The sequence below is a fragment of the Neomonachus schauinslandi genome, chromosome 4 (genome assembly GCF_002201575.2).
Source record: "Neomonachus schauinslandi chromosome 4, ASM220157v2, whole genome shotgun sequence".
NCBI lineage: Eukaryota > Metazoa > Chordata > Mammalia > Carnivora > Phocidae > Neomonachus > Neomonachus schauinslandi.
The window spans coordinates 138,513,817-138,530,797 of record NC_058406.1 but is presented as its reverse complement, the minus strand read 5'-3'; the positions used below and the strand labels follow the sequence as shown (position 1 = coordinate 138,530,797).

Here is a 16,981-nt window from a genome sequence, read left to right as displayed (position 1 = left end):
ATCATAGGAATGAAATAATCTAAAAATAAAAAACACATCACAAATGTTTATTTATAGCATGCGTGTAATCAAGCCAGTGTAATCAGTAGGAATTTGCATTGATCTAGACTTAGTCTCCAACCTCTGCATGATATTTTAGTACAAAAGGACACTTTATGCACGACCTCTCATATAAAAAATTGTCAATATTAAGCATTTAAAAAGTTTGTTTCACCTTTCACATAATGTGTTTGAGGAAAAAAGTTCCAATGACTAAATTTAGATTAAAATATGTAACAAATATTTCCAATATTAACAGCTTAAAATCCAAATACAATGAAGAGGATACATAAGTATTTTTCCTTTTAAAATTTCAATTTTACTGACTAACCAAACTGAGATACGTTTTTATAAGGAGATTTACCTTATAGAAATTGTGTTTTTTACAAAAATTATTCAGAGTAATTTCACAGTTGGATTCTGATTTTTTAAGAATCCCAACTAATGTGAGCCAAAATGGAATCAATTGTTTTTTGCCACAGAAGGCTTAGAAATCCTCCATTACGTATCAAAGGCATGAAGCCAGGGATTAAAAAAGGGATATCCTTTTTATAATGTGGTGCAAAAGATGTGCGGAAAAACTGAACACATATAAAAGCAACTAAGTTAAATCATGGCCAAGTTTCCTTTTCCGTACAACACCCACAGGGTATGCTGTGATTAGTTTTCTGGAAGGCAGCAATACCAACAATCCATCTCTCCACCCAGTTCATTTATTTGAAATCCTTTAATGTGTTCAGTTATCATAGCTCCAAACGTATGATTAAGGGTATTTATCGGCTAAAATCCTCAGAAAGCCAACTGTGACCTGGGAATGAAGAGACATCAGTGAGGAAAAGAAGAGAGGGCTATTTTGAAACATGTGTCACAGTCTGGGGACACAACCTGGCATAGGGTCACATAGCACCAAAGTCTGAGTGAATCAACTTATTCAGAAATGGGAGGAATTTGAGAGGACGGAAATGGGAGAGAAAGGAAACATGTCGAGCTCACAATTAGGTCTGTGACATACCTTGATCATGGAGGAGGAGGAGGAGGAGGAGGAGAAGAAGAAGAAGAAGAAGAAGAAGGGGAAGGTGAAGAAGTAGTAGTAGTAGTAGTAGTAATAGTACTGGAGACATTTTTTGCAGTTTGAGGAAATAAATATATTTGTTTGTTTTTGTTCAATTGCTCTGGAGTATAAGTATATAGAAGTCTTTAGACTTTCAAGGAAAAAATACCATCTTAGTTATTTGTTTATGTGCTAAAAGGGAAATAACCTCAGGAAATAAACTTTGCATTCAATAAAATATATGTTGGTTTCATGAACACGTTGATAAAATGGATGGACCACTGAACTAATTCAAGGCACCTTTTCCCTTGTTATGGTATGAAATTTAGGAATGTCTGCCAACAAAGTAAGAATAAAAAATTCAAGAGAGGGAAGTTAATCAAGACTTTAGACTGTGACCTACTTTCAAAATTCAGATTAGAGTTCCGGTATTTTTAGCTCTAACTTCTGAGCTCCCCTAGTTACTCTATGCACTGTAATTTATAGGTAGGATTCAGCAACTTTTAAAATAATTTCTCATTTTATATAAATTTGAAAAGAATATAAAATATATACTATTCAAAATTTCAATTCAGAATTTGATGGCAATTTCATGGTAAAAGATGTTTTCTCCAAAAGACACAGAATGTTTTATAATACAGATATATGGAATTATTGGTCTTAAGTTTCAGGTGTACTAACATAGTTAAGTGAGTAAAAGCTTCCTGCCTGGATCTACAATGGTTGTCTTGCATTTGGTCTGAGGAACATTTCTATTTTTTGCCAATGGTTTTATTAAAGACATACAATAAAACCTGGCAAGGTAGATAGTTTTCTCTGCTATTCAGCTAGGCAGATGGCCTTGGGTATAGAAGACATTAATATGGTAAGAAACTTAAGCATTAAAGATAAGGTGCTTAAACTCTCATAAATGAGAGTTTTAAATATTAGAATCAATAAGAATATTTGCGTATATGGCCTTGGAAGTTTGGAAATCAGTAGCAGTTTAAGAGAACTGACTTGAGGACTCTGCAGCTAAGAAAGTAGTCATCCAATACAGGAAGTTTAGGAAGGTCATGGTCAACTACAGCGTAGACCTGGGGAATGAAGTAGCTTTGTAGAATATACTTTGGACTTAGATTTTCAGAGGGCTTATCAGAAAGGTTCTTCTTTTTACCGACCCAAAGTTTTCTCCATAGATCCATTTTCAGCCAATAGTCTTCTGACTTTATATGTTCTCCTTGGGTCAGCTTATCCATTTCTATAGCTTCAACAACATCTATGCTAATGACATACAAATCTCTACTCGGTCCAAATCTTTCTTCTTAGTTTGGACCTGTGTTTCCAAGATCCTACTAGATATTTACACCTCCATATCCTCAAGCATGCCCATCAACCTTAACACATCTATTCAGTCCTGCGCTCAGTGTCTTACACAAAAACCTCTTCCCTTAGGAAATCATTCTCTATTCTCAACCCAGAACATGGGAATCATTCTTGATTCTTCTATCTCTCTCCATCTCTGTCTCACCCATTGTGCCAACTAGTTATTCAATCTTAGTGATCCTACCTACTTTTCCTCATTTTCCCCTCTTCATTTCCATAATTTCTATTCTTCTTTTGATAGTTTCCCATCACATCTCCCATTTCTAGTTTTATTTCACAGAAATCCATCCATCAAACTGCTGATGGATTATTTTTTCAGTAAAAGACAATTCAACAGACTGCTTCCCAAGTTTAAAACTTTCAGTGTCAAAACAGCTATTCATATTTCCATTTATTAAATGCTGGGTTTCATCATATTCATAGCCTATTCTCAGTTTAAGGATATATTTATGGCCTCCATAGAACTATAAGAACTCACCTATTCTATAGAATGTTTAATTTTTTTCTGGTACTACTGATACTTAATCTCTAAATTGTACATAAAGAGTTTTAAACACATAGTGATATGAAAAGATTGTTTCTGTTTAGAAGAAGATATTTAACTATGCTTTGAGATCAAATAAGATAATACAGGTAAAGTACTGGCCCAGGGCAAGACTTCATCACTATTAATTTTCTTCTCACTCTAAGAGAAAGAAGAATGCTTTACACAAGTTATGGTGCCTGAAGCTAATACCAATTTCATATAATGGTGGTCTATTATTTGATCCACCCTCAATTCACTTCAATTTAAGGGCTTGTAGGGCTTGCTGGGGCCTGCAAATCATAAAGGGTTTATTTCAGAGTCAAAAAATTGGAAAGCAAAGTGATTTACTTAAGTTTTGCCTTGTCACCAAAAATAAAGGTACAATATTTAAAGTCAGAAATGGATAGACCTCCTGGAAAACTGAATCTTCTTCAGGACCTGACTGGGAAACCTACTCTCTATAAGGGACAACTGGAAGACTAGCCTGAATTTCTAGCAATATGGTTTTAGAAAAGGTGGGTGCATTCAGACACTTGACCTGAAAAGCAAACTTATTAACCATTATAAAGCACTTGCTTTGTATGAAAAGACATTCAGCTTAGACACAAGTAGTGTAAAAGACTAGATCTCAACTGAAAAAGTAAAGTCTTTAACTTGGATTCAGGCAGAAAGGGTGATTATGGCTGATCAAGATATATGCTCCAGAGATTAACCTGAGGACACAACAAAGAGAGGATCTGAGACAAATGACTAAAAATGAGAAATGATATCTTATTAGAAGCACAATTTAATTCTGTGCCTCTCAAAGCATAGTGATTAGGTGTCACCATTTTTTTCCCTTGGGTTTTTCTAAGTTAGCCACAAAATTTTTAGTATTGATGTTCTCCTTAACTATTGCTTTCTTCTCAAAAGGAGAGTAATCAACTGAGCAGTGGAAAGAAATGGGATTCTGGAAAATTAGCTATAGTTCATTAGTAAGTGAAGAGTGTGCAACTATTGATCTCAGGGTAGTGAGTTGGAGTCCTATGTTTGGTGTAGAGATTGCTCACAAAAATAAAGTTCATTAGTAAATGAATTGGACTTTTAATTGACCTTATATTGATAATTAATTTTTATAAAATAATAATTAAAACATTTCTACAAGTATGTGCTAGTTTCATAACAGTCAGGATACAAGCAATAAATGAGTATTTCTCTGACACTGGCTCGAATGTGGTCTTGAAATAAGAATTTCAACTTAGAAAGAAAGAAATTGTCAGAAAATTTCCATTTCAAGGTAGATATGCAGAACAGAGACATTAAGGTAAATAAAGAAAAACAAATAAAAAACTTCACAGTGTCTTTTGGAAAACTTTACCTTTCTTTAAAATATAAAAAAAATGAATTAGAGAAAGGTAAATAAAAACTATATTCCTATATGTAAGTGAGCATTTGTGGGGCTGTAGCAAGTGCTTATGTAAAAATCTCTTTTTTCCCCCCTGAAGACTATCACCTCAGACTTCGCTCTCATTTTATTAAATTCTATGCCTTCCCAAACATTTTTCATAACTATGTTATGTGGCTTAAAAATAAAATGTTCTTAACACTCTTCTAACTTGATTTGTCTATGCTTTTAGCTTGTTTCTTTATATGTTCCTTCATCTTTTTGTCTGTGGACATGATAGAGGTACATGATAAATTATGTAATCCCAGATACTGATGAGGGCTATGAAAAATATATATATATAAAGTACAGTAATGGAATAGACAGTGTACACAAGAGGGCAGAAGACTATTCTATTTTAGATAACTTGGTCAGGAAAAGTTTCTCCAGGTAAGGAAAATTTGAGTACAGCACACAATCAAGCAGGGAGCAATAAATTAGCAAAGACCTGTCTTAGCAGAAGGAAGAGCAAGTCCAAAGCCTCTGAGGTAGGAACAATCTTGGAACATTTGAGGCATATCAAGATGGCCAGCATTACTGACATGGTAGACAAAGGCAGAGAGAAGGAGATGAAGTTGAAGATGTGAGGTATTGGAGGTACAGTGTAGAATATAAACCTTGCCCTGGGTAAGATGGAAGAGCATTAGAGTTTTAAGAGCACGTTAATGGCATCATCACATTTATGTTTTTAGAGGGACACTGGCATGAGTGGAAAGAGGCAGACCAGTTTGGTGGTTATTTCAGCAGTCGATAGAGCTGAGATATAATGGTGGCCTGGATAAGATGGCTATTGATATAGATCTAAAAGGTGATTGGGTTTGGGATATATTGAAGACAAGAAACATGAGGAGAGATTATATTTGGGGTCTGGGGAGAACAGAAGAATCATAGTTGACACCTCAGTTTTTGTTTGAAAAATTGGATTAAGTAAGGGTTCCAGTTACTGTGATGGAGAAGCCTGGGAATGAAGGAAGTTGAGGGTGTGAAAAATCAAGGGTTTTGTTCTGGGCATGTAACACTGAGAGAAGATATTGTATAATCAATTTAAAATATGAATCTGGACAGGATAAGAGATATACATTAAGGAATCACTGATGTCTTTTTTTAAAGATTTTATTTATTTATTTGACAGAAAGACACAGGGAGAGAGAGAACACAATAGACATAAGCTATTATCTAATTTGCTATTGTCAAATAAGACCTTATATGTTAATAAATTTTTTTTTTAAAAAAAGAGTGGCGGGCGCCTGGGTGGCTCAGTTGGTTAAGCGACTGCCTTCGGCTCGGGTCATGATCCTGGAGTCCCGGGATCGAGTCCCACATCAGGCTCCCTGCTCAGCGGGGGGTCTGCTTCTCCCTCTGACCCTCTTCCCTCTCGTGCTCTCTGTCTCTAATTCTCTCTCTCAAATAAATAAATAAAAATCTTTAAAAAAAAAGAGTGGCTTATATTCCTTTTCCAGTTCTCAATTAACTTCTTTTTGCTATTTTCTATCCCTTCTCTTCAAACAATAAAAAAAGGAAGCTAGGAAAATATATTAACCCTCAGAGCAAATGTTGGGAGAGGGAGAAACAGACTTCCCACAGAGCAGGGACTCCAATGCAGGACTTGATCCCAGGACCCTGGGATCATGACCTGAGCCAAAGGCAGATGCTTAACGACTGAGCCACCCTGGTGCCCCAGAATCACTGATGTCTTAATTATCCTTTTTTCTTGTGTAGAAAAATAGGCTGCCTAATTTTTATTTTTTACTCTACATATTTACTACAAAGTATTTTCTCCTAAGTATTTACATTTTACCTCAGACTATATTCTTTTTTCTTCTTTGAAGAAAAACCTATATACTCCTTGAACATTAGACAAAAATATGATCATCGCACATGCCTGAACAGGCATGATGTACAAGATTCCGGACTAGATAAGGAAGAGTGCGTTAACAATGTTTATAGCAGCAATGTCCACAATAGACAAACTATGGAAAAAGCCTAGATGTCCATCAACAGATGAATGGATAAAGAAGATATGATATTATATATATACACACACATTATGTATATCATTTATAGACACACATACAATGGAATATTATGCAGCCATCAAAAAAACAAAATCTTGCCATTTGCAACGATGTGGATGGAACTAGAGGGTATTATGGTAAGCGAAGTAAGTCAATCAGAGAAAGACAATTATCATATGATCTCACTGATATGAGGAATTTGAGGAACAAGACAGAGGATCATAGGGGAAGGGAGGGAAAAATGAAACAAGATGAAACCAGAGAGGGAGACAAACCATAGAGACTCTTAATCTCAGGAAACAAACTGAGGGTTGCTGCAGGGGAAGGGTTGGGAGGGACGGGGTGGCTGGGTGATGGGCATTGGGGAGGGTATGTGCTATGGTGAGCGCTGTGAATTGTGTAAGACTGCTGAATCACAGACCTGTACCTCTGAAACAAATAATACATTATATGTTAATTAAAAAAATAAAAAAAAAGAGTGGCTTATATTCCTTTTCCAGTTCTCGATTAACTTCTTTTTGCTATTTTCTATCCATTCTCTTCAAACAATAAAAACAGGAAGTTAGGAAAATATATTAACCCTCAGAGCAAATGCTGTAAGTATAAAAGGCCGAGTTAGCTTTTTCCTTCACATAGTGTTTCCTGGAAGACAGATACCATTTCAAGTCAAATAAAGTTAAATATAATACATATTTTTTATTTGCCCGGCCTTGTTAGGCTTGGTGGAGGTAACAAGTCCTACAAAGCGGACTTGATCTCAAGTCTCTAAATTGGTAGAGAAAATAAGAAACATGTAAAACAATATGAAAACATGAAAATAATATAAATTACAAATATGCAAACACTATAACTGGTTAAATAAGAGACAGCTATTATGGTAGTGTTGGCTTTGTAACAGTAAAACCATATGCAGATATGTGCAAAGACTATAACACTAATGTGAACGCCATACATGAGCATGACTTACCAAGTGGTTGGCCAGCTATGATCCTGGCATTTTCTCCAGCCACTGCAGCTCTTGCATGTCGCTCACTCATGTACTGTACAAATGCATAACCTTTGTGAACTGAGCATCCGACTATTTTTCCATACTTTGAGAAAATGGCTTCAATGTCAACTTTCTTGACAATGGCTGTATTTAGATTGCCGATGAAAACACGGGAGTTGATGGACTTGGGGTCATTCTTATTGGTGACATTGCTGGTCTGTGTTTTGCCAGTCATGGTTGGCTCACCTTGTTTTAATCCTTAAACAAACAAACAAAAATAGTCAAAAGGAAAATAATTAGGTTGGATGGGTACTACCGGTTTTCAACATTTTTCAACAGTGTACCAGGTAACCTCAAATCCCTAATTACTACTGATTTTCTTGAGAATTTAGGAATATAAAAGGTGAACACTGCATTACAAAATGCAGTAAGAGAACACTTATAAACACTTAGCATATAGCTATAAATGAATTCCTGATTTATTTATCCAAAATTCAGCCTCACAAAATGATTAACCTTTTGTAGTTGCTTTTATTTTTAAGTCTATCAATTTTTCAGAAACAAGTTTGAGGAATAAGCCACCTTATATTGTTGAGCACATGCATTTTTAGCTCTATATTTTCTGTGAAAGGTACATATATTGGATATTTCATTATCAGAGACTTTCTATCAGAAACTAACAATATTTTAATGAGTTTCTATACCCAAAAAGGCTAACAGGACTCTGGTATTTTAAAAGTACAGAGATTTACTCTATGAATCAGAAGCAATTATGTATTTATGTATTATGTATTATGGAGTATGCTTTTGGTCCCAGAAACTTACAAAAGATATGATGGTATTAGCTATATTTCAGAAAAGAACAAGTAAAAATTTAAACAGTTGCCATATGAAGACTAACTTAAGAGTAGAGTTTTCATTCTGAAAATACCACCCTGAGATGGTGAATACTCTATAAAATCATAATGTGTTTAGAATAGCTAAAGATCTGTCTACGAAGGAGATTTCTAGCCTTGAATCTAAGAGGGATACATTAATTTTTTAATGAAAGACAACATTAAAATTTACTATAGAGAAAACATATTTGGAGTAGACGAGATTAACACAGCTGTAAATTCGACTCTTCTCTTGATTTCATGGTCCTGAATTTCCAACCTTAGATTTATTCAGACACTCATACTGAACAAATATATATATATATTTTTACATTTTTTAAATTTTATTATGTTATGTTAATCACCATACATTACATCATTAGTTTTTGATGTAGTGTTCCATGATTCATTGTTTGCATATAATACCCAGTGCTCCATTCAGTACGTGCCCATCACCAAGACTATACTTTCAGGGATCATTTCTATAGTTTGTTACTAGTAATGGGGATAAATGACCCCTACAGTAAAGAATGAATAACAACAACAACAAAATAACAAAATAACAATAGCAACAAGAAATACGCAAGTATTCAAGAAAGTCAGCCAAAATTACTAGTTCATGCTATATTCAAAAGCCTGAGAAAAGATGAAAAAGATACAAAAATGAAAAAGAAAAGAATATCATGCCCTAAATGTTATAATCTGTTAAAGTCTAGAGCTAGTACTCAAAGAAGTCCTAGAATACACGCTAAAACCTTGCAAATGTTGTAATTTCTGAAAAGAAAGAGATCATATCCAGTTGAAAAGACCAGAGAAAACTTCTTGAAGTTTTCAGAAGATATCTGAATTCATCATTAAAGAGTATTACAAAAATTCAATGAGCATATAGTTAGTTAATTTCTTAGCATGCACAAGAGGACAGTCGTTTTCCAAATACTTTTAACTTATCTAAATGTACTTGAATACTTTTTTACATTTAAACAATAATGTAACAAATAAAACTGCTTTGATTTATAATTATAAAAAGGGAAAAATTGAACTGAAATAAACAAATGTATTTAAGTATCTTCCCTTGGACGAAATAAACCAAAAGAATGTCCCCCCAAAAGTCTGAATTTATTCTTCAGAAAACCATCCACAATTTAGGAAGACATAACATATCTACCAGGGCAGTGACGGACAATTCTTCAGTAGAATTCATAATACTTCATCAAGACTATTTTGTGAAAAACCTTCAGAGAATCAAGTATATGGGGTGATATCTCTATCACTCATAAAGATAAACATCATAATTATAATGAATATTCAATTCTTAAATCGCAAACTACTTCCTACAATAAGCCAAAGGTAGCTTTTTAAAAGTAAATATTTTAAAGAATATGTACACACAAAGGGAAATAGACACATATGAAGGGAAACAAAGTAATTCTAACCTGAAGATATTTACTGTTTAAATTTTGGTGTATTTTCTTTGTCAGTGCTTTCCAGTACTTAGAAGAAAAAGAGTTATAAATTAGGAAAAAAGCATCATAATCTATATGCCAAGTGCCATTGTTTATTATTTCAATACTCATTTTATTATGCTGTTAAATCACCTTTTGGATGTAACTTACACAGTCACATACTAATAAGCTATACCATCATTTTCTTCATTCTCTTGAGGAGCATTTAGGTTGTTTCCAATTTTTCAGATCACCAAAGTATCTCAGATGAACAATGACAAATTTAGTGAGGATAAATTCCAAATACGAAAATTCCTTGGTCAAATAGGAAAGAAAAAAAAAAACCCTCTAATTTAGTTATCAGTCCTCAGCTAGAAAGTTTAAACCTCTTTCCACTACCACCTGTATTGGCTGTTTTAATACACTCCAAGTAATTTTGATGCCTTCCAGCTCTTCCCTAAGTACTATGTTCAAAATATTTTTGGATTCACTAGGTTGAATAGGAAGAATAGGCAAAGAAACCATAAACTAAGTAAGAGAGGGATATTCTGATCTCTGAAATGAAGTAAATGAAGTTTATGAGCTTAGCTAGACAGGCACTAATATCGGAAACAGCATAATTCTGTTGTGCTCAGAAAAAAATGAATTAGTGTTTGGAGCTTCCCAGGCACATTACCAAAGTCATTATTATTTAAAAATATCATAAAAATTATTCTGATTTCCTTTGTTAAATGCACACTTTATTAGGTCTACATATTATATTTTATATATTAATGTTACATAGTATGTGTTCTATGTTTATTAAAAATTAACTGTTGATTATAAAGAAATTAAAAACACTATTAAAATATTTGACCTTTCAGCAGTCCTTCTATCTCAACATTGCAATTCAGTTACTACAATGAGGAACATTCAGAGCAAAAGTAAAATTTCCTGCTCATTAAATTTTGCAAACATATTAATTATAGTCACATCAACGTATTCTTTATAAAACTTTTTTTTTTTTTTACTATGTACCTCAGACACTGACTGTAATATCGTGGCAATAGCACACTATAAGAACCAAGGAACCCAGTTTCCATTTTCCTCTTTAACTACAGTTTGTGTGTAAAGAGATTTAAAGATATAAAATGCTTTTAATAAGGACTCACTGGTAATAAAGGTGATATGATAAACTTCATAGAAAATTAATATGAGATATTTAGGAAGAAAAATGGCTTAGAATGCCACTTAATGGAATACAGAAAGGTTTTAAAAATTAGGCAAATGATAGTATTTCATTCCACAGTTCAAGGCAGAACATAAAAATTTAATGAAATTATTGTAAGCAATAGAAAAATAAAATTACTATAAAAATAGGAATGGAATTAATTTTGTAAAGGAAAGAATGTTAGCTAAAATATCTTAATAGCAGTGATTATGTTTGAGTAGAACCATTAACTACTAAGAAATAAGTATTTTTAATCTGAAGATTAAGTAGTCGACAGGAGAGCAAAAACAAAAAGATATATATAGGTATAAATAATGTAACAACTGTAGTTACAAAAAGGTAATCACTTTGTATTGGTTATTCTAACCATAAATTGGAAATCAATAGATATTAGTGAGTCAACATTTCAGAATTTGAAATATTAATCAACTTCTGTGTTACACTGAATTAAAATGATTTTGGAAAATATAAATTAGTAAATGATTCAAATTTTATAAACAAGGAGTAATGATTAAGTGTTAAGCCATCCCTTGTGAAGTATTTAACAAGGTGTGGCAGATCCAACCATTATTTGGGAGAGGGTTATGGTCTAAAGAGACCATCACCTTGGTTCATGAGAGGTCAGACACGTCCATGTGTAAATCACGACCAATCTAAAAAAAGAACACTGGTTAGACCAGGTCAAATGTCAAGAATAAAGTAGGGAACAGATAGATAATCAGTACAATTCCTTTCTTTCCTCATGCATTAGTCAACTCAGGCTGCTATAACAAAATACCATAGCCTGGATAGTTTAAACAGCAGACATTTATGTTTCACACTTCTAAAGGCTAAAAGTCCAAACTCAAAGTGCCAACTGATTCAGTTTCTGGTAAGAGCTTTCCTCCTGGCTTGGAGAAGGCCACCTTCTCACTATGTCTTCACATGGTAGAGAGAGAAGCTCTGGCCTCTCTTCCTCTTCTTATAAGGATACTGACCCCATCATGGGAGCCGTACCTTCATGACCCCACCTAAACCTAATTACTCCCCCAAAGCCCCATCTTCAAAAAACATCACATTATGGGTTAGGGCTTCACCATATGAATTTTGAGGGGACATAATTTAGTCCATAAAAGTTCACATCACCCAAGGATAAAAACCTACTTGTGTTTGGAGTTTTCAGGAAATGAAACAAACTTTCTTTGAGCCATTAGAGAGATTGTGACTGGTGTTATATCTATTATATCAGGGATCATGTAAGCATTGTCTATTTGTCTGATCACTAAATTCAAGGTATAAGAGTCCAATGTGATTTTTAGAAATAAGGAAAATTATCAACTTTAAATTAAAAAACAAAAGGATTCAAAGAGATAAAACCATATGGTGATATAACTCAAAAGTATTCATTTCATGGAGTTATCCTGAAGTATACTCATATTCTGTAGAATATGAACAAATTGGTATAAATCTCGGAAATTTGTTGCATGTGATGTTCTTAAAATCTTTCTCCTCTGCAAAACAGATCCTTCAGTCACACAAGTTGTCTAAGATGTCGATTATAATTACACTTCCAAGATAACTCCACTGGTCAACGTGACCTAGGCAGAAGACTGTTTTGAGTTATACAGAGAAGCCGAATCAACAATGATTAGGCTCTTTCTACTTGACAAGGGAAAAGAAGTCAGTCAGGGATAGTATGTTTTGTGATATAAGGGATATATAGCACTGACTGCTATTTGAACCATTATTTGGTAGAGGGCTGTGGACCATGAGGTACCATTACCTTGGTTTCTGACTGGTCAACCACATCCATGTAGAAACCAAGACCAGTTTGAAAAGATAGCTGAGACCATGCAGTCAGAATAAAGTATGGGAGAAGTAATCAGTGTCACTTCATTTTTTGTCACATAACCTTTCTTTTTTTAATGCCTTTTGTAAACATTGCTAAAAAGGGTTCTATTTAAGAGATTTTGAATTTTCAAAGATGGTCTATAAATCATTAAGACTATTTCAGAAGTAGTTATGCAAAACTTACTTTATATTTAACAAGCACATAGCACTTATATACCTGCCATTGGTTTAAGAGCTTATTAAATATTCACTCAGAGTAGTTAGGAGAGGGTTCTACCTCTTTCCTTCATTTCCTCTGGGATCTGGAGTATTTCCAGAAAAGTGTTTCAACTTACATGAGGAAGACACCAATTTGGGTTCTGTATTGAGAGGCCTCATCACCACTGTAACTATTCACGTTATGCAGAAAGGAAGAGCCACAAACTGCTAAGACTTAGTCTGTGATTTGTATTAAGAATGCTAGGGAACACACTATCTTAAGAATGCCCAGAAATGATTCTGGTAAATTTTTCCTCAGAATTTGTCAGATCCACCAATTTACTGACTCCAACTAGAGTTGCCCTGAAATAATATAAAATAGACTAGAATACATACAACTTTGTAGTCACCTTCTTCTGCAAGTCACATGATAATAAATGGTATGATATAGTTCAGATTAATACAATTTAATAATGTAAATATGGACATTCAAAGCAAAAGCATCATAATATTCACTTCTAATTGATGTATCATATGAGGCCAGCAATGGAGAAATAGAAAGAGGATTGTTCTTGGGTATTCACTGGGATAAAACTGTGCTCTGTTCCCCATATTCCTCCACTGAATCAAATATCTTTCTCTATTTTTAAACTCTCAGGCTGGGCGCCTGGGTGGCTCAGTTGGTTAAGCGACTGCCTCCGGCTCAGGTCATGATCCTGGAGTCCCGGGATTGAGTCCCGCATCAGGCTCCCTGCTCGGCAGGGAGTCGGCTTCGCGCTCTGACCCTCCCCCCTTTCATGTGCTCTCTCTCTCTCATTCTCTCTCTCTCAAATAAATAAATGAAATCTTAAAAAAAAAAACATAAAACAAAAAACCTCTCAGGTCACTTAAAGCTAAATTGCAGGAGATAAACACTGTCATGCCCACAGGAGAAATTCACTCACTCCTAGTTAACAGGTCTTTTCCACTCTTGTCCTCTTTGTTCAAACTGTCAATCATGACAGTTCCCTCAGGAGTTAAATTCGGACCACTAAGTGATTTCATGTAGGCTACTAAACTGCCCACAGAGATGAACAACTTTCAATCATTATTGATGTGGCTTTGGAAGACTGGCCCTAGAGTAAAAGGTTTTAAATCCCACAACCAACCCCCTGACATTTCTGTGCTCTCCTGAAATATAAATAAATGCCCTACAGTAGGTGCAATGGTGAACTGCCCTCCACAAAATTGAATATTTAGGGTTGTATTAAGTAGCAATAAAAATGATATAGTGAAAATGCCTACTGTATGTCTGGATCAGATAAAGTTCCTGTTTACCAATTCCCTAAACTCAGATGCTCTGAATGCAGAGGCAGCTTTATAAATGAGAGCACCAAGCAATCTAGGTATTGCCAATAACCGATTCAGAGCACGATTTCTCTTTGGAGGAATGAATGCAGTCCCCATTGCTGCAATAGTCTATGACAATACACACAAACGTTCCAATTCTTCCCTACCCTTAGCTACGCAAGGCAGAATCTCCACAAAACATTAAAAAATCCCAGGAAATGTAGAAATTAAAAATTATGGATGCCCTTTTCTGCAGAGAAGCTAAGGGTTATTATTATCACCTATTTGTAAGCTTAGTAAGAGTTAAGATTTGTTAAGTCCTTATGCCACAAATAATAGTAAGAAGAGAGTAACTGTAAGTATGAGATAACTGTGCCACTTAAGTGTCTTAATTCACTAAACATTTGTAGTCTCCACATAGACTTTATACTAGTTTTTTTTTAACTAAGTATTAATATTAGCATAACTAGTATAAATTATCAGATTTGGGGAGGGAAAACTACCTTCATTTTTAAGAATGCTGTTGTTGGATTTATACATACAAATATCGTTAATATTTATCAAATTAGTACTGTAGTGTATTGTACGAATTATCTACAATATTCTTTAAAGCTGATTAAGAGTACATTTTTCACGATGAACACTGAATAATGGATAGAATTGTTGAATCAATATAATGTACACCTGAAACTATTATAACACTATGTTAACTACACTGAAGTTAAAAAAAAAAAAAGGAATTTTTCAACGTTTACTTTGTGATTGGGTTTCTTCCCATGAAAAGTATAACCAGCTCTGCCTCTTTCTAGATGAGTAATTAAGCAGATATGTAACCTCTGGGATGCTCAGTTTTCTATCTGATAACTTCTCTGGAGCTTGATTTGGACTCTGATTTCTAGTGCTTTCCACTAGGTCTTTCCCAAATTGCTTCTGCAGGGACCTCTGGAGATATAACACAACTTCTAATAATATTGTATCTGAGATCATTGTAATTTTGAAGTTAGCACGTTTTCTCAAAAGAGGACTTGTGAATCAACATACTGAAGAGGTTTTAATTAACAACTGACACATCACAGCCTTGGTTGATATTTATCTTATACTCATGGAGCAATTGAGATTCTACAGGTATCTTGCTTTTGGTATTATGATCTAGTCCTTGAGTATAATGGCATATACATAATAAGGACCTGATATCAGAAGTTCTGGCATCTTGGTCTATACATGGACTTTCGGAAATGACTTGCATGTTTCATCCATCTTCTCTGAGTCCTTGATTTTGCAAGCGAAACTCACAACAGCTTGCAGAGGAACCAGGATGATTATGTGGATCTAAACTTCATCTGGGGTATACATTTCATGTACTCAGATAACAACATTCAGTGTTGGAAAGGCTCTTTTTCAACATTTGTCAGAAATTTTTGAGATACTGCTACAATAATTTTTATAATTTTTGCTATAAATAATGAGATCATCTGTGGGGTAATATTCTGGGAAGGTCAGACTCCAGAAATTGGCCAATTCTACACAGACTGCTGCATTTATGCAGAAATATGATATACTGGGCTCTTATTAGCTTTCAAGCTGATGAGACAGATAGAAATTAATATTCATATGGTAAATTGCACACACACACTGATAGCAATGGTTTATAATTTACAAATGTCTATACGAAACCAACATGATGGGATGTAGCCAGAACAGCTCTATGTCTCTCAGAACAATATGAAAATTGGATCTGCAACTGGAGAGAACCCCACCCTGGATAAGGAGATGATCTACAGTCAGATATCCTCCTGGGGACTGACCCAGGGAAGCTTATACCTGAAAAGGAGAGAATGGTGTTGGGTCTCCTCTTTACACAGTCTTTGTCTTGCAGTTAATCCTTTCTTCACATTAAAGAGACCCTTAACCTTGGCTTCACATGAATTTTTGTTCAATAGAATGGTCACTGAAGGGTTTCAAAACAAATTTCACATATAAATTTTTCTCAGAATGTATTATCATTTAAAAGTATTTCAAACTATACTGCTAACAGATCATGTAGGTCCAAAATATAAGCAACAAAATAGCTTCTTTGGGCTGTTTCATTTAAGATATTTAAATCTCTGGTCAATGAGTTATACAAAACTTTGCAAGGGGGGATAAACTCGTTCGTTTGATTTTATAGATAATTTTAGTGAGAAATATGTAGAAACAAAGTGAACTACATATGTCCTGTATCTATCCTTTCATGCAGCTCTTATTTTCTTACTAAGTTAAATGCAGAGATGATGTATATTACACATTACATGTATATGTATGTGTGTGTGTGTGTATATATATATATATATATATATATATATATATATATAATATACATTTTAACACTTTTATATCATTTAGCTCAGGGTGCCGAACACATCAGGTGCTTAACTCTTGTTCAGTTCAGTTTTAAATTTGTAAATGAAAATTAAAAATGAATGAATGGGTGGATAAATGTCTACTATTCTTTTTGCTTCTTATTGAGATTATTAGTTCGCTTTAAATATATATACATCTACATCAACACTACTACTCCAACTTCCCAACCAGGCAAATAACAACTTGATTTTTTTTTATAATTTTCAGATAATTTTATAAGACAGTATTAATTGGTAAATCCATTGCTTTCAATGATTGCATGATGAATTTTATTCAGAGTCAAAATTCCT

The 16,981-nt window shown here is 34.1% G+C and overlaps 1 protein-coding gene and 1 pseudogene across 1 annotated transcript in view; one reads left to right on the top strand and one right to left on the bottom strand.

Annotated features, from left to right (window-relative positions):
* RALYL (RALY RNA binding protein like) overlaps positions 1-16,981 on the bottom strand; it is a 680,251-nt gene that overhangs the window by 349,174 nt on the left and 314,096 nt on the right. Inside the window, exon 3 of the mRNA XM_021688194.1 lies at positions 7,387-7,665. Coding sequence (XP_021543869.1) covers positions 7,387-7,642 — 256 coding nt within the window. The 5' untranslated portion in view covers positions 7,643-7,665. The remainder of the gene's footprint in view (positions 1-7,386; positions 7,666-16,981) is intronic.
* Positions 8,740-8,818, top strand: LOC123324603 (annotated as a pseudogene).